At 37.3% G+C, this 18,993-nt stretch overlaps 2 protein-coding genes across 9 annotated transcripts; both read left to right on the forward strand.

Annotated features, from left to right (window-relative positions):
- The first annotated feature begins 321 nt into the window (after nucleotides 1-321).
- LOC7473291 (DNA polymerase zeta catalytic subunit) lies at nucleotides 322-12,347 on the forward strand. 3 transcript variants are annotated; one of them, XM_024583982.2, is made up of 24 exons: nucleotides 322-542; nucleotides 636-718; nucleotides 924-981; nucleotides 1,068-1,117; nucleotides 1,220-1,332; nucleotides 1,427-1,469; nucleotides 1,550-1,618; nucleotides 1,868-2,023; nucleotides 2,131-2,302; nucleotides 2,388-2,479; nucleotides 2,572-2,973; nucleotides 3,562-5,173; nucleotides 5,417-5,632; nucleotides 5,722-5,772; nucleotides 5,850-6,193; nucleotides 6,395-6,537; nucleotides 6,983-7,574; nucleotides 7,660-7,806; nucleotides 8,409-8,684; nucleotides 9,176-9,283; nucleotides 9,774-9,979; nucleotides 10,462-10,765; nucleotides 11,062-11,679; nucleotides 11,933-12,347. In XM_024583982.2, the coding sequence occupies exons 1-24, from the start codon at nucleotides 425-427 to the stop codon at nucleotides 12,104-12,106; spliced, it is 6,147 nt and encodes a 2,048-aa protein (XP_024439750.1). In that variant the 5' UTR covers nucleotides 322-424; the 3' UTR covers nucleotides 12,107-12,347. The 3 variants fall into 3 exon arrangements, with proteins under 3 accessions (XP_024439750.1, XP_024439752.1, XP_024439751.1); XM_024583984.2 differs by having other exon boundaries at nucleotides 7,732-7,806; XM_024583983.2 differs by having other exon boundaries at nucleotides 3,562-5,152.
- A 698-nt stretch (nucleotides 12,348-13,045) lies between these two features.
- Nucleotides 13,046-18,882, forward strand: LOC7473293 (uncharacterized). Of its 6 annotated transcripts, XM_052446245.1 has the most exons (7): nucleotides 13,046-13,946; nucleotides 15,243-15,360; nucleotides 15,788-16,140; nucleotides 16,595-16,693; nucleotides 16,900-18,026; nucleotides 18,144-18,194; nucleotides 18,312-18,882. In XM_052446245.1, exons 1-7 carry the CDS (start codon nucleotides 13,246-13,248, stop codon nucleotides 18,509-18,511), a joined length of 2,649 nt encoding a protein of 882 aa, XP_052302205.1. In that variant the 5' UTR covers nucleotides 13,046-13,245; the 3' UTR covers nucleotides 18,512-18,882. The 6 variants fall into 6 exon arrangements, with proteins under 6 accessions (XP_052302205.1, XP_052302204.1, XP_052302201.1 ...); XM_052446244.1 differs by lacking the exon at nucleotides 18,144-18,194 and having other exon boundaries at nucleotides 13,048-13,946; nucleotides 16,900-17,960; nucleotides 18,195-18,882; XM_052446241.1 differs by having other exon boundaries at nucleotides 13,050-13,946; nucleotides 16,900-18,194.
- Nucleotides 18,883-18,993: the final 111 nt, after the last annotated feature.

Genomic DNA, 18,993 nt, shown 5'->3' on the forward strand with positions numbered 1-18,993 from the left:
TGATAATGCTATAAAGTATGGTATCAAAACAAAATAAGAAAATAACCAAGCACTCAAATGCAAATAGACCAAAGTTAAAGGTCCTCAAATGTCAAACCAAAACAAAATAGTACACGAGAAGCTTGGTCTTGCTTCAGTACCTTCACGTCTACCACACATTCCTTATTAGTTATAACACCGAAAGTAGAGTCACGAAATAACTGCATATCTCGTAATGTTTATACTCATTTCTCGCAATGTTATTTGCTATGTCATAACAATTCATATAACTTAAAAGCACCGTAACATTTCCTATGATTTATAAAGAGGGAAACCCTGGCGCCAAATTAAAAACAAAAAACAAAAAAATCACTGCAGAATTCAAAGCTCTGCATTTCTTCTCTCAAAATTGTAATGGTAGATTTGGTAAATTAAGTGAAGATCAATGGCAGATTCACAGCCTGCGGATTCTTCAAAAATCTTCAGCCTTCGAATCGTATCGATCGATCACTACATGTCGCCTCCGATTCCTGGCGTCGATATTTGTTACAGTAGCTTTCAAGGTAACACAGAATGTACACCAAAAACGACTTGTCGTTCTGTTAATATCAGAGGCCTAGGGTCTCTAATTTTTTGATTTGTATGTAATCTTGAAGGCGGAAAAGTGAATGAAGTTCCAGTAATTAGGGTTTATGGCTCTACACCTGCTGGTCAGAAGACTTGTTTGCATGTTCATCGCGTAAGATTTTATCACTTACTTTTCCTGTAATTAATTTGGTAACTAAGTTTTGTAATGGGCAAAATTAAGGATTTTGAATTTGACTATCGTGTAAAAGTTTAAGACTTTTGGACTGATTTTTCTTGTTACTTGTCTTCTTGGGTTTTTTTTTTGTTTTTTTTTTTATAATGACTTCGAGCTAAATTAGTTTATTGAAATTTTGTAGGCTTTTCCATATTTATATGTACCATGTTTGGATATTCCGATTAATGGAAATCGGGAAGGTATGATTTACGATAGGAATATTTTTTCTTCTTTGTGCATTACAATAAATGTGTAAGTGATTCTTGAAGATGTTGAATTTATGCAGGAGATGCTTACACACATGCTATTTCGCTTGCTCTTGAGAAAGCATTGAAGGTTTGCTAGAGTAAATCTTGCTGTTGATGCTGTTTTTTATGTACATGGATGATACTTTTAAATGATGTGATTCATGTGAAGGTTTTTGATTTGAGTGCGCAGCTTAAAGGAAATGTGGGTTCGAAAAGACAGCATGTGCATGGCTGTAGTCTTGTGAGAGCAAAGAAGTTTTATGGTTACCATTCAGATGAGGAGTTGTTTGTCAAGATATACCTGTATCCAAGTGTTTTGTTGTGCATATTTGTGTTGTAGTTCTTCCTTTCCATAGTACTTTGGAGTTACTGTACTGAGCTCCTTGATAAATTCTAGATATTATCCACATGATGTCTCTCGTGCTGCTAACCTTCTTCTGGTAAAGTTCTGCTACCTGATGTGGATGTTAAGTTGTAGTGGGATTTTTTTGCTGATATTCATATCTGTGATCTTTTCCAGTCAGGTGCAGTTTTTGATAAAAGCTTGCAGCCTCATGAATCTCATATTCCTTTCATTCTCCAGTTTCTGGTAAATTTCATATCCATTCAATTCTTATGCTATATGTTTGGTAGGTGTGTATTCAAGTCAAGTGTATGTACACGCATATTGGTTTCATTGACAGAATTTCTTAATCTGTAATTGGTTTTGTGCTTGCAAAAGGTCCATTGTGTACTGTAAAATATCCCTTTTTTTTAAAAAAAAAAAATTGCCATGTCACTTAATTCCAGGTAACGTGCAAGAGTTCTTTGTGAGTTGCTAAGCTTCTCTTCCTTGTAGGTTGACTATAACTTGTATGGAATGGGTCATTTACATTTATCGAAGATGAAGTTCCGTAATCCAGTACCGGATTCTTTTACCCCAAGAAAATTTAGTAACCAACGTCAAGATGGACCAGAGATGGATGAATCAACTTGCATTTCTGCTGATTTTCAGGTCATTCTTTTGACTTTTCTGTGCACATTCTCTTCAGATGTTGGCAAACATATCCCTGTAATTCACATTCTCAGACTTTTTATGTTGTTGTGAATCATTTTCATTAGGCAGATTCAAGTAGTGGTCAGTGTTTGGTTTCCCCAGTTTGGATCTCATCTACTATTCCTAGCAGTTGGATGTGGCAATTTTCCAGTGAATTCGATGTTTCATCAGACCAAGACATGCAACGTTGTAAACGTCAAAGCGTTTGTAACCTTGAGGGAGATGCCACCATTGATGGTTTGTTTGCTCCATTGTTGTGCCACTGAAACTATTTAAATTATGATTTCATTGCTAAAATCGTTGACCATTTGTATGTTAGCAGATATTCTTAATCAGCAAAGTAAAATGTATACATCCCTCTCACAAGCACGTTCAGATGTGAAAATGGTGCAATCACTTATACCCATTTGGGAGGTTTGTTCCATTTGCTGCTGTTTTATATGCAATATGTGAACTTTTATGTTGTCTGGATATTCCTTTTTCAACTTTTCCCTCTGGTGATACAGGAAGAGCATGAAAGGACTGGCATTAATGAGGTTACCATTCTGCCTGATCCAGGAAAACCACTTCCAGGGGATGTTTTGAAAACTCTGTTACATGCTCTTGAATTTGAGAGAAAACTTTCTGAATTGTGTATCAAGACAGAAGGCGATTTACCTTTGAGTGAAAGTAAAATAAATGTTTTGCCGACAGTGACTTTTACAACTGATGGAGAAAATTTGGCTGAACATGAAAATGTCAATTCTGATAATGCCAACGAAGAATTTTTAAAGTGCTCTGCAGAACAAGACACTATTCAATCTTCAGCACAAGGTTCTGTATGTGAAGAGACGGATGCAACACCCACGGAAATGAAGGATTTGTGTTTGAAACTATCATCTGAAATAATTGGAACAGTGGATCCAAAGGTAGTTCTTATCTTCTTCCCAACTATAATTTTCTTTTCTTCAATGTTACCTGGTGTCTTTCCTATACTTACTGCAGTGTGACTTGCAAGGGTGTTTTGAAATTGAATGGTAGAGGGATCTTAAGGTTACATTGAATGCCTCTTGATTTCACTTAGGTGTTGTTTCATTCCATGTTTGTAAGTGCTGACTTGTTGTATCTATATCGGACATTGCTTTATAATCATCTCTTGTTGTCATCATTATCATGATTTTTTTTTTTAGCAAGCTCAAGTCTTATAACTGTTAAAGGAGATCGTTACTAGACAAGCATGTAGCATTACTCATAGTCATAGAAAGCTAAACTGCTATCACAATCTGAAAAACAATTTCAACAATGAAAATTTCTAGTGAGCAATTTGACTGCTAAACTCACAGAAAATAGTGTTTATATTGTGTTTTCCTAAGTAATGGACATGATCATTTCAGAACTTACTGAACAGCAAAGAATTATAACTAATGATGGAGACGAACCAGCTCATTCTTCTGTCTTCTCATTTCGTGCTGTATATGCTAGAGGGACTTAATGTATTCCCTAAACATGTTTTTCAGGTTGCAGATGAAGAAGCCTTGGGCCTTTTAAGGTGGCTTGCCACTTCCCAGGCTGCTGAAGATATAAACTCTGATGATGAACTTATTTGTGACACAATTCTGAGTCCCCTTTTACCTGCAGCGACCATTGATAAAGTTCTGGAGAAAGCTAATATAGATTATGAGAGTGAGTCTCAAAAAGAGTGTCAGGATATTCTTGATTCAATTGAGGATTTAGTTAACTTCGAGGTTTTTAAGGAGAAAGCTTCTCATTCTGTTGATCATAGTCCTCAAACTTCATTAGAGAAAAAAGTTCTCCAGTCTGATACTTTGCGCTCATCTCCTTATGGATCAGCTGGAAGTTCATTTAAGGTGGAGTCGAAAAGTGAATGTAAAGGGTATTCACAGGATCAGATATTACCGACTACTGACAGCTGCATCAGTAATAAGCAGAAAAGGAATAGGTCATTGTGGTGCTCTTTACCTTTTTCTATAAACCAAAAGGCGAATGATGACCCAGAAGTTGCCAGGTCCAAAGTTGTTGATCTTCATGTTGATGAAAGTAAAAACTATGCTGGAACAGTTATGACTGGAAATGAAGAGGCAAAATGCTCTGATGCCTTAGTAAATGCAGATAAAAATGCTTGTGAAGCAAGTGTTTTGGTTGGATGTTCAGTGCGTGATATGATGAGAAGAAAACGGTCCCGCCGAACTGCTCAACATGGTGATGGATCTGTTCGGGTTAAAAATGTTCATTTGGGAGGAGAACAGGATGAATCCAATACTCTCTTTCCAAAACAATTGGATTTACATATACTACCTAATGATGAGAATGATAAAAGAGTTTATGGACCTCTGGACTTTAGGCCATCAGTTAACAACCAACAAACAGAGTTTTTGGAGACATGTGCCCCTAAAGCCATACCCCATGCATCCAGCAGTGCTAGCTCAATGCAAGTTGTTACAAATCCTCTCTCAGCGGACACAAGGAGAGAAGAATTGCAATGCACTTTCACTCCCCCGAAGCAAGATGCTGTGGTTTCTATGGTTGGCTGTGAAATTAACAAAGGCAAAGAGTTTGATTTTGGAGGTGTAACCTCTATAGAACCCATAACCTCTACTGTCAGTTCCAAGTTTGATTCCTTACCTGATAATTACTTGTCTAAGCATATACTTTTGGCTGATAAGAGATTAGAGAGAACTGAAGCTGCTGGTTCAAACTGCTCACCAGCTTTGCCTATTGATCATGATATGTTTGCAAGAGATAGTTATAAGCCCAAATATGTTCATCAAGGCAGAATTTCCTTGCAGAATTTATATGACATACCAACTACGCATCTCATTGGCATGGGAATGTCAGTTGACACTGGTCTGCAGAGTGAGAACTGTGCTGCAAACCAGGAAGGAGATTCTGGTCTATCTATACTTGGAAGCTCAGCACCCGAGGCTTTCAAAATGGGAGGAGAAACCATAGACCTACTTGGGATGACCTTTTGCAAGAAGCCCCCCACTGCAGAATGGAAAGATGGAGCATCTGAAAATGTTTCATTTTCACCTGCTCCATCATTTCTTCCCTCTTCTGCAAATGTGGAAAACAAAGACAGGACATCAGGTTGCATTTTCAATTTCCTTGGTAGTACATTTAGCTTCTCTCTGTTTTTTTTTCACATACAAAAAATTTGTACATGTGGTCTAGTTTAAAAGTGATCCATTAGTTATGGCTAGTACTGAAAGGGGATTTTAAGCAAGCTTAGCATTCTATTAAGTTTGTGCCTTTGGTTGTTTTGACATTTCTTGTTTTTTGCATGCTGTCTTATTAGTGCCTGTCGGAAATTATTGCTGATCAACCTTTTTTCTATTCATGGGAGTGCTTTAGGTGAACATCTCCCTTTTTTTGATGGAGATTATCATGATAAGAAAGGAGTGGAAATCAAGTCCTCTTCAAACATTGATTTCAATGCTCCACAAGAAGCTATCATTGGTGTCCCAACTCACTATCTTAACGATGGTTCGGTCCTGTACCTTTTGACACATGTGTTTTCACCCCCCTCTGTAGATAGTGTCCATAGATGGTTATTGTGTGATGATAAAGGTATGATCTAGAATTTGCTAATGAACATGTCAGATAATTTTAATTACTTGAATAGTTTTCTTCTCAAACTTTTAGTTATGAATTTCCAGATGCTTTGAGAGAACTCAATGCAGTGTCAGCAGAGCCTTTACTTATGAAAGGTAGATTTAAATGCTTTTCATGGACCCAGAAAAAAATAAAATAAAATTCTAACCGAGGTCTCTACTGTTTTTTCCAGGATCTTCTGAGATTGGTTCACAAAGCTCGTTACCCATTCATTGCGATAAGGTTTTAACTGAACCAACTCCTGTGGCTCATTTGATGCCTATCTTGAATCAAGCACCACAAGCAACAAATATGAATGATAATGCAGAATCTCACCTTTCTAGTGATGAGGCTCAAAGAAAATTGCAGAGTGAAGGAAATATCATGAAACTCAATCCATGCACCAATTGCCCCATGGATATCTCTCAAATTTCAGGCCCAGATAGGACATCAAGGCTCACTCCACTTAGTCAAATTGGGTTTCGGGATTCTGCCAGTGTTGGTGCCGGGCAACAACTGACATCATTAAGTATAGAGGTATTGATAACAACACACGTATGGTTTGACCACATTGGTATTTTTCTTGTTTCTATAAGTGTTCAAATTTCCTTCCACCTATATGACCTTGGGCATACAAGTTGGCTTGAAACTTTCCCAATATGGTGAAAAACTGTATCGTGCAATCTAGTGTTTTGGCTAAAAATGTACTGTGTGACTGGAGTGAAACATTCCTTACAGGTTCAAGCAGAATCTAGAGGAGATCTCCGACCAAATCCTCGGTTTGATGCCATCAATGTCGTGGTTCTTGCGTTTCAGAATGATGGTGACTCTGCTGTTGAAGTTCATGTGCTTTTATGTAGTAAAAGTGAATCTTGCCAAAGGTATGAATTTCAATCTCATACTTAAATTTACTCTGCCCATTTTGTTTTCCTCATATTTGTTAAGTTGCGTATTTTCTATCTCTAATATTCTTGATGGTTTTTTGAAGTGCATGATTAGTGGAAAAGCAGTGGTTCACATCACATGCTCTAGTATTGTTTGAGTTTCGGAGTTGTGAAAAATGAAGATTGAAATCTTCTAATTAGTGGAAAAAAAAAAAAGCGAAGACTATTCTAATTTGTTTTGCTTCATTTGTCTTTTTTGCAAATTGATGGCATGTTCAAGGTTTTAAGTTGGTACCAATTGTGAATTACCGCAATTCCAGAGCCTGATCTTTTTTTTCAACTACATCACCAACACTCTGTATCCTTATATTTCTATTTTTCCACAAATCTTCTGCACAAGAGTATTTATCACCTTTTTGTACTTGTCTTCTTGTATTTGCAGGAGTTATGATGGAACATCTGGGTGTAGTGTGCTTGTTTTCTCTGAGGAGAAGCACTTGTTTAGTCATTTTATGGCGATTATTGTTTCATTTGATCCAGATATTTTAATGGGTTGGGATGTACAAGGTGGTTCTCTTGGTTTTTTGGCTGAGAGGGCTGCACATCTTGGTATAGGCCTACTTAATAATATCTCTCGGACACCATCGGAAGCCAACATAGATGTTGGAGAAAGAGAAAATTCAGGAAAGGTAATACTAGATACTATGCTTAAAGAGTCATTAATTACTGATTCTGCACTTGTAGAAGATACAGTAATTGAGGATGAATGGGGCCGAACTCATGCCAGTGGTGTCCATGTCGGTGGTAGAGTTGTCCTCAATGTATGGCGACTGATGCGTGGTGAAGTAAAGCTTAACATGTATACTGTTGAAGCTGTTGGTGAAGCTCTTTTGAGGCGAAAAATACCATCAATTCCTTACAAAGTGTTGACAAAATGGTTTGCAAGTGGTCCTGGACGAGCCAGATATAGATGCATTGAATATATGATAGATAGAGCAAAATTGAACCTTGAGATAATGAATCAACTTGACATGGTACGTTTATAAGGATTCATTGTTTGCATGTGCGATTGTTCTATCATTTGCTATCTTTGTGAACTTGATGTGAGTGCTTTTGCAGATAAATCGAACATCAGAACTTGCTCGTGTATTTGGCATTGACTTCTTTTCTGTTCTTTCTCGAGGTTCACAGTATCGTGTTGAATCTATGTTTCTGAGATTGGCACATACACAAAACTATCTTGCCATTTCTCCTGGGAATCAACAGGTTATTGCTGAATTGACAAGACCTTCTACCATATGTTGCTAATAAGGTTCTATCTACTTGCTGTTATGCATTTACAGAAGTTTTGGCACTTTGATTTTGTAGAATTCTGTGGAAGGTTTGCCAAAACGTTTTCTGTGTTGCTTTCTTATTATTATGCCAGCTTATCGAGTTATTGCCTGTCTTCAAGTTTCAAGTTTGAAAACTTGGCCTGTTTGTTCTGCTGCTAGATTCTGGCAAACTCTTCTAGCTGCTTTCCATTGATGTGACTCCACACTTCTGCACTATGTAATTTTTGTAGTCAAACATCAATGGAAGTTGCAAAATATGATATCTTTATATGTTCACAAACTTACTGGTTGAAGCGTAATTACAATGTTTTTTATCCAGTTTACTCTGAACCTGAGGACCTGATCAAACTATGTTGCTAGCTACCTTTGAGATTCCTGATCACATATATGTCGAGGATCTTGATTTTCTGTTTTGTGGATTTTAAAGCATCGAATAATGTTTTCTTCTTTTCTTCCTTGTTGGCCCATACTAGTGTTTTGCGTTGTTGGAGGCTATGCTTGCCTAATGTTTACTGTAACTTTGGTTATATATAGGTGGCTTCTCAACCTGCAATGGAGTGTTTACCTCTGGTGATGGAGCCAGAATCTGGTTTTTATGCAGATCCAGTTGTTGTCTTGGATTTTCAGTCTCTTTATCCATCGATGATAATCGCATACAACCTTTGCTTTTGTACGTGTCTTGGAAATGTTGCACCTTCAAAGGCAAATACACTGGGGGTTAGTTCATTTTCAACAGATCCAAGTGTTTTGCGAGATTTGAAAGATAAAATACTGCTTACTCCAAATGGCACTATGTATGTGCCTTCAGAGGTAATTCATTGAATTATTTCTTCTGTAAATCTTGAATTTTCTTGCTGGGAATATTCAGTATTTCTGCATATCCCTAACTGGCTTTGGTTCTTGTGGGCTTTTTTATAGCGACACAAGTTCTCTGAAAGTTGTCATGTGGTTGTGCTGCAGCCTTAAGTTTAACTACAGTTGGAGGAATTATTATTTCATGTATTGTATGTAGAAAGATTTAACATCTAATTAGTAGAGATTTGGACTGCTTCACTGTGTAGTTTAAATATGACTCTTCTATGAGTTTTAGTGACAGAAGATTTTGTTTGACCGTTCACATAGAACACAAGTGGGATTATATTTTGTTTTATCCCCTTTTTTTTCTACATTGATGCTCTGAGATAAATCTTGCCCTTTTCTTTCAAATGCCTTTTGTAAGTGATGTGCATTTTTTTCCATAAACAAAATAAGTGAAGAGAAAGAAGAAAGAATAATTTGTCTCTCATCCATGCCATTCACAGATTCGAAAAGGTGTTCTGCCCCGTTTATTAGAGGAAATATTGTCAACTCGAATAATGCTGAAACAAGCAATGAAGAAGTTGGCTCCCTCACAACAAGTTCTTCACAGGGTATGGCTGTACTGAAATAATTTCTAGTCAGTTGATCAATCTGCTCTTAGGTACAGGCTAAAAATAATAAAATGAACAACTTCTTCTTGACTTGCATGGCTTTTCTAATTCTTGTTTGAAATGGTTTAAAATTCCCTGAATTCTGGAGTTTTTGCAAATAACGTTACACTGAAGGTAACTGTAAGGTGTAACATTTTGAAGGACACAAGTGAAAGGCATCATTTTGTGCTCTTTCTCTATATTTACTTTTGACTTTTTTCTCCCTTCAACATCTGTCTTATTTTATCGGTCAGATTAAAATGCTCTTGGTGAATAAATCCTTTTCCAATGGATCTATACTAAATTACATGGAATTTCTTACTGCATGATTTTGTTTGCGATCCTTCTTGAATAAATAAACATGGAGTTGTTTCTTCAGTTGTAATGTAATTGATTTTATGTGATTATGCTTGGATATGATCTTTAATACACTAATTTTTGGTTCTTTCAGATATTTAATGCAAGACAGCTTGCTTTGAAGCTGATCGCAAATGTAACCTATGGCTATACAGCTGCTGGATTTAGTGGTCGCATGCCTTGTGCAGAGCTTGCTGACAGTATTGTTCAGTGTGGCCGAAGCACACTGGAAAAGGCTATTTCTTTGGTAAATGCAAATGAAAAGTGGAAGGCTAAAGTGATATATGGTGATACTGATAGGTATGTGATATCTAGGAGTTAAAAGCATGTGATACAAAGTCAAATAAGTTTTACAATGTTCTTCTTTCAAAATGGTAGGTTAACTTTTTGATGTTCGGCTTGGATGGCATTTTACATAAAAAAAGACATGGTCATAAAGTGTTAGATTAGAAAGACTAACGAAGTTGATTTTTTTTCTTCCAATTCCACCAATTTAAAAGTAATTTATTTTATTTGGGATTTTATTCACAAAATCCGATCACAAGTTGAGGTGTTTGCAAGGTCATATGCTGTTTGCTAGCATTCTTTTCAGCATCTGTGGAAAGACATGTTTGGTTGATATACTCAGAAACACATGCACACACACATTCTTCTCAGCGAGTTTACTGACTAGTGCTGCGAAAATGTCTTCTCAATGAATAATTTTGCTCAATGCCTAGCAAGCTTGAGGTTTAGTTCTCTTCTTCCAGTGTCTTTTAATGTATGAGGTTTGGTTTATGCAGCATGTTTGTCCTCCTCAAGGGACGCAGTGTCAAAGAATCTTTTCAAATTGGACGTGAAATAGCATCAGCTGTAACTGCAATTAACCCAGATCCAGTTACTCTCAAATTGGAGAAAGTCTATCATCCATGCTTCCTCCTTACTAAGAAACGCTATGTTGGTTACAGTTATGAGAGTGCTGATCAGATTGAACCTATGTTTGATGCTAAAGGTATCGAGACAGTTCGCAGAGATACTTGTGGTGCTGTTGCCAAGATAATGGAGCAGTCGCTGAGAATCTTTTTTGAACATGAAGACATCTCTGAGGTGGAAATTGATATGTTCTTTTGCCCCCTTTTTATTCGATGTGATTAAAATGCTGAAAATCTACTTTCAAACTATTGATTTCATAAATAGGTTTCTTGGAAATAATAGTGAATGGTTTGTTCATCATTCAAGATGAAAAAATGAAGGCTTTAGTTACCAGATGACATGGCCAGCTGTGGAACTATATATCAATGAGGACTCCCTCGATGTTTGTTCTGGCTAGAGTTTCTCTTATGAAGTTTTATGGATTTTCCATCTATGCTTTTTGAGGGAAAGTTTCCCATGTCCTTCTGCAGGTTAAAACATATTTGCAGCGTCAATGGACACGGATTCTATCTGGAAGAGTGTCTCTTCAAGATTTTGTTTTTGCAAAGGAAGTTCGGTTGGGTACCTACAGTACAAGGGCTTCTGCAGCACTCCCACCAGCAGCAATTGTAGCTACAAAAGCAATGAGAACTGATCCCCGGGCAGAGCCATGCTATGCAGAGCGAGTGCCTTATGTTGTGATCCACGGGGAGCCAGGCGCTCGACTAGTGGATATGGTTGTTGATCCATTGGACCTCTTGGCCATTGATTCCCCTTTCAGATTAAATGATGTATATTACATCACCAAGCAGATAATCCCAGCTTTGCAGCGGGTTTTTGGACTTCTTGGTGCTGACTTAAACCAGTGGTTTTCAGAGATGCCCCGACCAGCCCGGGAAGCTCTTTCTAAGCACCCTTCATATGCTCCAAATCCTCAAAGAACCAGAATAGACTATTATTATCTTTCAAAACACTGTGTCCTTTGTGGTGAGTTGGTCCAAGCATCAGCACATATATGCAACAAGTGTTCACAGAGGGAAATTGCTGCTGCAACAGCTGTGATTGGAAGGACTTCCAAATTGGAGAAGGAGATGCAACACCTTGCTGCTGTAAGAATTTCAGTCATTCTCTCATGAATTCTATTTGATATTTGGATTATAGGAGTCAACACTTGTGATGTATCGACTTCCATGATTTGACACATATTTCAAGTTACCTAGTTAACTCAGTCAGCCTCTCTGTTTGTTCATCTTTCTATTCTAGCCTTCTCATAACTTCGGTGCTTATTTGGATTAAAGTATGGGGTTGCAACAATTTAAACCGAGTTCACATTGGATTCAAAGAGTGTTGATTATCTTGCAGATATGTCGACATTGTGGAGGTGGGGACTGGCTTTTGGAGAGCGGGATCAAGTGCACCTCACTCGCATGCTCAGTGTTCTACGAGAGGCGTAAAGTTCAGAGAGAACTACAGGGTCTCTCTGCTGTTGCTGGAGATGTAGGTTTGTACCCTAAGTGTATGGTTGAATGGTTTTGATGCCTGTTTCTCGTACATGTATTGCTTGAACACACGAGGAAGGCCCTTTTATGTTTCCCATATTATCTTCTATCTACACGTCAAAGCTGGTCTACTTTCACTTTGGATTCATGGGGCACTCGCTCCTACAGTACACGTTAAAGCTTGAACACACGAGCGAGTGCCTTATGTTGTGATCCACGGAGAGTCCATCTCTTTTGACCAAACATTCCTCAATTGAATCCTCCATGTCCATTACTTATGTTTCAGAGAGAATTCAGCATTTTTTCTGTTAGTAAATTATGATAATGACTTGAGAGAGGAAGGAGACATTAATATTGGAGAGAGAAGTAGTTAAACTCTTAAGGTATTGATTCAACCTCGTGGCTAGTGCTGGTTGATCCGGGAAATACGTTATAAATTATGTTTCTTTAAATTTTAAATTTTTTTTGTTTAAAATTATTTTTTTTATGTTTTCAGATTTTTTTTGATGTGTTAATGTTAAAAATAATTTTAAAAAATAAAAATAATTATTTTGATGTATTTCTCCTCACTATTATCATAATTTCAAACACACTCTTAATAATCCAACCAACCATCCTATTTTTTGTATTTTGTATTAGGTCTGATAGTTTATACATATCTAAATAATTGAGATTAAAAATAAATATAAACTATAAAAATAACTTGAAAATCAATAAAAATTATATAAGAGTGTTAAACAAATATAAATGATTTTGAAAATAAAAAATTCAAGTTTCCTTCTAAAATTGAATATATTGTTACAATCAATCCTGAAAAAAAAAATAGTATGCTTTGAGGATGCATTGTTGTTAAAAAAAAAAAAACTGCCCCTGAATCCTTTTAAGCACACTCAATTTCTCATCTGAAAAAAAAAGAAATACTGGCTTATCAATTTTTTATCGTAGTGTTTGTATTTATTTATTTTTCTTGAGAATTATAATTTTTTTTCTCTCAATTTCTACTTACCTGTTTAGGCCCATGAAAACTTAGGACACAACAAAACCCAAAAGGGTTTAAGACCTAAACTAAAGGGTTTATGGCTCAAGAAGGATTTGCTATCTCGTCTTCTTCATCTCCTCTCTCGGTTCCAATGAAGGTTTTTGCTACGTTCTAATCTCTCTTCTCTCTCCCTAGAAATGGCACAGACACCAATCTCTCTCCTTCTCTTAAGACGCCTAACTCTCTCATCCCAAAACCCTAAATCACCACTCTCTCTCCTCATCTTTAACAACTTTTACCTTAAACCCTACTCAACCACCACAACTGATAACCCCTCCACTGAGCAACCAAAACCCAGCCCTCTCTCAGCTCGATTGAGCTTTGTCTTTGATCAAATTGATTCCATTGAACGTGAGCGTGCTGAAAAACACCAAACCCTCCAAAAAATCCGTGCTTGGCGCCAATCCAAAGACACCCCACAGCAAGAACAGCAAGAGCAAAACCCAGAAACCATTACTACCCGAAACCCAGAACTTGTTGGGTCTCAAAACCCAGAAACGATTCTCTCTCAAAATGAAAATTTGGAATCTGGGCTAAGTGATGATGGTGATTCTAGCGTTGATCTTGAAGAGTCTGATATGATAGAGTTGAAGAGGAAGGAAGTGGAGTTGGTGCATCCATGGCCAGAGTGGATAGAGTTGATGGAGAGATTGGTGCAACAGAATTATTTTGATCATAGAAGGAAAGTTGCGGACAATATGGTAGAAAGTTTGGGACTTGATGTTTCTGGGGTTGGGTATGATTGTGATGGTGATGGTGTTGGCATTGATTTTAATGATTACAAAACTGTACAGACTGCTTGTCTTAATTTTGGCAAAGACCGGTTTGATATCTTCAGGTTTGTGGAATTTCTGTTCTTGTTTTAAAGTTGGTTACTTGATTGCGGAAATTGAATGAAAATCGTTGTTTACTTTACTTCTTTCTCAGTCTGTTGAAATGCATGCGAGTTTTTCTTGGAAGTTTTTTTGTGAGGGTTATAGGATATTTGATTGTAAATGCAATTTGGTGGTACAGTACAGATTGACTATAATTTGTTTGAAGCTTTGAGGTCAGTATGGTCTCTGCTTCTCTTTGTTAAATTCCTTGCCACAATTATTTTATCAAAGAACGAATGAGAGAAAATGGTTGGAATTGGTTTTGTGGACTGTAAAATACAACCTGTAGGATCTTCTAATATATGCACTGTACCATATTTACTAAACTAAGCTTTTTGGCTTGCTGTTTCAATCTCTCTGTTTTCTCAAAGTGAAATAGTACTGAGTGTAACATTGTATTCCTGAATCTGAGAGGTGTAGCAACGAATTTATTTTATTTTTTAATATATTTAGCATGCTTATTACGGAAATAAAATGATTAGAGGATTGATTATGAGGATTTCAAGACTTCACTGACTACTTGTCTTAATTTTGCTAAAGATCAGTTTCATATCATGAGTTTGGTGGGTAGAGTTCATATTCTTGTTCTAAAAGTTTCTAACTTGGTTGCTTGAATGGAAGAGCATTTTTTGGTTTAGTTTTTTCTGTGTCTGGTAATGTATACAATTTTTTTGGTTGAAGTGTAATGGGATATGGAATACATCTAAATGCAATTTGGTGGGATTACACAAATATGAGTGAGTAGATGTTTTTGTGGTTTGATGTGGTTTCAGATTTTCATGTTTAGTTTTCCAATGCTGTTTTCAAAATGCATAAGCTTTTTTAGCTTGAGGCTGTGTTGAATTCTGCCAGAATTTTTGCTCATTCAACCATGGAATCAGGCTTTGTAGGTTTGGGTTCTGTGGTGAATTCAATTGTATTAACGTTCATCAAATTATGAATGGAAGAAGTGGCTGTGGCTGCATTGAGCTCTGTGAATTATACAATCTAATATAGTCACAGTTCAATCTTTGCTGAACTAAGCTTTTGGCTATATGTTTAATTCTGTGTTTTCCAAGTGTAAACAGTTTCCTACATCCTAGATGTATGAAACAACAGAAGTTTTAAATTTGTATTTTATTTTGTTATGCCTATCATTAAAATACATGTTTTAAGTGCAAGATTTTTAATCTAGGCTTATATTCTTGATGTTTTACAAGTAATTCTATTCTAGTTATGGTCACTTTGCTTGACTTGTGACGAGAAAGAATTGATTTCAGGTCATTGTCGAGACAGGATATTCAAATTTTGGTAGGCTATGGATGCCCAAGCGTGGACAAGAAGGTTGTCTTCTCTTCAAAGCTTTTGAGGAAGCATGTCCACCTTGATGAAGGGGATGTAAGTGATACTTTCTTAGACTTCTTAGTTACCTATTCATACTTTAAAATAATGATATATAATCTCATGTGGCTCTTTTTTGAATCACATCTTGTGACATGCTCTTATAATTTTGCCTTCCTGGAATCTCATCTGTCAATACAATTGTTTGCAGGGGCTTCATAGTATATGTGCCCTTGTTTTTTGGATGTGTCACATCCTCTACCTGTTAAACTTGGAAGTGAATATGTAAACTGTTCTTTTCATATGCTTTCATATTATTGTCTTTGAAGAGGATAATGTTCTTCCTAAACATGTTATAAGCTGGACGGGGTGTTCAAGTTAAAGATAGTTGTTGTGCCAGAAAGTCCAATATGCATTTGCACTTCGATAAATTTATGATTGCTTAGCAATGGCTATTTTAAAGACAACTGCCTTTGTTTTTCAGGTCTGTAGTAACTGCAGTCTGAGGAGCTCATGTGAAAGAGGATATCTAGTAACTAATAAAGAGGATGAGGCACGGACTATTGACCTTATGAGGGTTCTTTTAGCTCATGGTTTTGAATCCATAAATGGATCGGTAACCAATAAGTCTCTTCTGAAACAAAAATCCGTTAGAACTGTTGTTCGTAAGCTACTTCATGAGGTTGTAAAGTTGGGTGCAGTTCCAATAGATCCAAATCTCCCCCCTCCAGTGATTAAAAGGCCTCCACCAAAAGTGAAGCAACCTCCTCCTCCTCCCAGGAAACGAGTCGGACGTGATGACATTGAGATGAAAAGGGGGGATTGGCTGTGTCCCAAGTATGTTCCTCTTTATGAGTTTATGACTTCCTCATGTGCAGTTGTATATTTTTTTGTTCTTAATGTGAGACTGCCGGATGCCTAATCTGGGGGTGCACTGAGGCATTTTCTGAAACTTCTGAAAAATTATCGTACTCTTTTTCTCTGCTGCTCTCTAGTTAATCCTATGAATGTTTTGTCCTTTTTTGGCTCAATCTATGGTTCAACCTAGGTAATCTTATGTGCATCCTTGGAATATCTGTAGTTACATGTGGTACTCTTGCCAGGAAGATCTTAAATGCAATTGTCATGACAAGTTCAAGAGTTTTAAGAACAGAATTAGCTAGTTGTTTCAACTACAAATACAAGTTGTAAATTGTGTTTTAAAACCAGCATTATCTAATTTTTTCAACTATACAATTATTGTCATAGTCTAAGTGCTTTATTGCTAAGAATGCTGCCTATATTTTCTCAGGTGTGACTTCATGAATTTTGCCAAGAATGCAGTGTGCTTACAATGTGATGCAAAGCGGCCCAAGAGACAGTTGCTTCCAGGGGAATGGGAATGCCCAGAGTAAGTCTTCCATTGCAAATCATTAGTGTATTTCCCCACTTTACTGTCTTTGTTGCCACATATTTCCAAATCATGTGGTGGTTATAAGTCTCTGCTTATTCTGTGTCATTTCTATACTAGAAAATAATGCAGCTTCTTTGTAAAATTTTCTGTGTAGTGCAGTTTGTTGGTAAAATTTTGAAGTGTTTTGCTCTTTGCTATGGCAGGTGTAACTTCTTAAATTATAGGAGAAACATGGCATGTTTCCATTGTGATTGCAAGCGTCCACCTGATGCATTTATGGAAAATAAAATGGAAGAAAGGCAGTATGGTAGCAGAACAAGGTCGGAGAAGATTGTCAGCCGCCAAGAAGTTTCCAATGCCTGGAATTTTGACTTTGATGACAATGAATCAGATGGGGCAGATGTTGCTGCTTTTGAGCATGCAGATTCTGCATCAATGGTTGAAGACTCGCCTCTGGAGAGTCAAGCTAAGGAAGGAGATTTTGGACGGAATGCAGACGCTTTAAATGGAACCAGAAGAATTTCAAGGGTCCATGAAAGAGAATATTCTGATCCTGGGCATGATGGCTTTGGAAGGGGCTTTGATGATTTTGATGATGAAGATGATATTAACAGTTATGAAATAGATACCCAAAATAATAAACCTGCATGGAAGACTTCTCAAAACAATTTTTCTGATCAAGGGATTTCTGAATTGGAAGGTGATGGAGGTTCTGATGACAATTTGGGCAGCCGGCTCATGACAAATCCTTCTGTTAAGCCATCAAAGCCCAGGAGTCAAAGAGCAACTTTCTCTGGCTCTGATGGGAACGAACTGGGTATTGATTCAGATGAAGAGCACTCAGTTCATCCGAAATGGAAATCCAGTCATGTTGCTGATGTTAGACACAAAAATAGAGGTAGAGGCCCAACGGGCCCTTCCAAGGGATTAAGTTTTGGGTCAGACGAAGAACTTGAGCTTGATTCTGATGTGGATGATGATTTTGGTTCCCGCCAGAGGAAACAGAGAACAAAGGGTTCTGCTAGAAGAAATGAGAGAAATTCTGATTGGGAAGATGCTTCCATTTCTGGTTCAGAATCCGATGGCAATGATCGGCGTTCCTGGAGAAATAAGTCGGGAGGTAACAAAACTGGATTTGGTAGAAGAGATAACAATTTTAGGGATTGTGATAATGACTTTGTGAGAGACAATGAGATGAGAACGAATGGTAAGATGGGTGATAGAAGAAAGTCTTGGGGTGATAATTTTGATAGATCATCACCTGGTCCCCATGGTAAAAATAGAGGATTTCAAGGCAATGACCGTTCTGGGTGGAAAATGAATGATGCAGGTGGTGACAGAAGAAAGTCTTGGAGTAATGATTTCGATAGATCATCACCAGGTCCTCATGGTAAAAATAGAGGATTTCGAGGCAATGACCATTCTGGGTGGAAAATGGATGATGCAGGTGGTGACAGAAGAAAGTCTTGGAGTGATGATTTTGATAGATCATCACCAGGTCCTCATGGTAAAAACAGAGGATTTCGAGGCAATGACCGTTCTAGGTGGAAAATGGATGATGCAGGTGGTGACAGAAGAAAGTCTTGGAGTGATGATTTCGATAGATCATCACCAGGTCCTCATGGTAAAAGCAGAGGATTTCGAAGCAATGACCGTTCTGGGTGGAAAATGGACAATGCAGGTGGTGATTCACGGAATTTTAATGGACCAAAACGAGAAGGATTTAGAAAACGGCAAGGAGGAAGGTCGCAAGAATACAATATGGACAAGGATCCTGGTGAATTTAGAAATAGCCGACGTGTTATTGAAAGGTAAATTTGAGCTACAAATGACAAGCATGTACCGTTTCAGAACATGATTAGTTTTGCTGCTAATAGCTCGCAGCTGTGAAATCAAGTGGTCATGTTGACTTTACCTGGGAAGGCTGTGATCGGAAAGCAGAGATGAAAAATGCAAAAATCTTCAAATGTGCTAGTGCTGCTTTCTTTTGTATACGCCGACTGCCACTAGTTGCTCCACCCTCAAGAATAATGCCATATTTGCTGCTTTACCCTGTAAGTGAGATTTGGTGGGTCACCTGTTTTTTTTTTATTTTTCATCGTACTGTTGTCAAATTTGAGATTGAGTGTCGGTAATAGAAGGAAAGAAAAGGAAAACCAATGACTTGCTTTGGTCTTTACATCCTAGCATATGATTCTTTTTATTTTATGTTTTTTTAATTTTATCTCATAGTTGCATATACTACTAATTTCCATATTGTTTTATTTGCACGATAACAAGAAATTGCATCTCGAAGT

The sequence above is a fragment of the Populus trichocarpa genome, chromosome 13 (assembly GCF_000002775.5).
Source record: "Populus trichocarpa isolate Nisqually-1 chromosome 13, P.trichocarpa_v4.1, whole genome shotgun sequence".
Lineage (NCBI taxonomy): Eukaryota > Viridiplantae > Streptophyta > Magnoliopsida > Malpighiales > Salicaceae > Populus > Populus trichocarpa.

Coding starts and splice junctions, on each gene's coding strand:
- LOC7473293 (XM_002318982.4), top strand. CDS start 13,246: ATGGCACAGACACCAATCTCTCTCCTTCTCTTAAGACGCCTAACTCTC. Junction 15,361..15,787: donor TCCACCTTGATGAAGGGGAT/GTAAGTGATACT, acceptor TTTGTTTTTCAG/GTCTGTAGTAACTGCAGTCT. Junction 16,141..16,594: donor GGGGATTGGCTGTGTCCCAA/GTATGTTCCTCT, acceptor ATATTTTCTCAG/GTGTGACTTCATGAATTTTG.
- LOC7473291 (XM_024583982.2), top strand. CDS start 425: ATGGCAGATTCACAGCCTGCGGATTCTTCAAAAATCTTCAGCCTTCGA. Junction 2,974..3,561: donor TTGGAACAGTGGATCCAAAG/GTAGTTCTTATC, acceptor CATGTTTTTCAG/GTTGCAGATGAAGAAGCCTT. Junction 7,575..7,659: donor TAATGAATCAACTTGACATG/GTACGTTTATAA, acceptor GTGCTTTTGCAG/ATAAATCGAACATCAGAACT.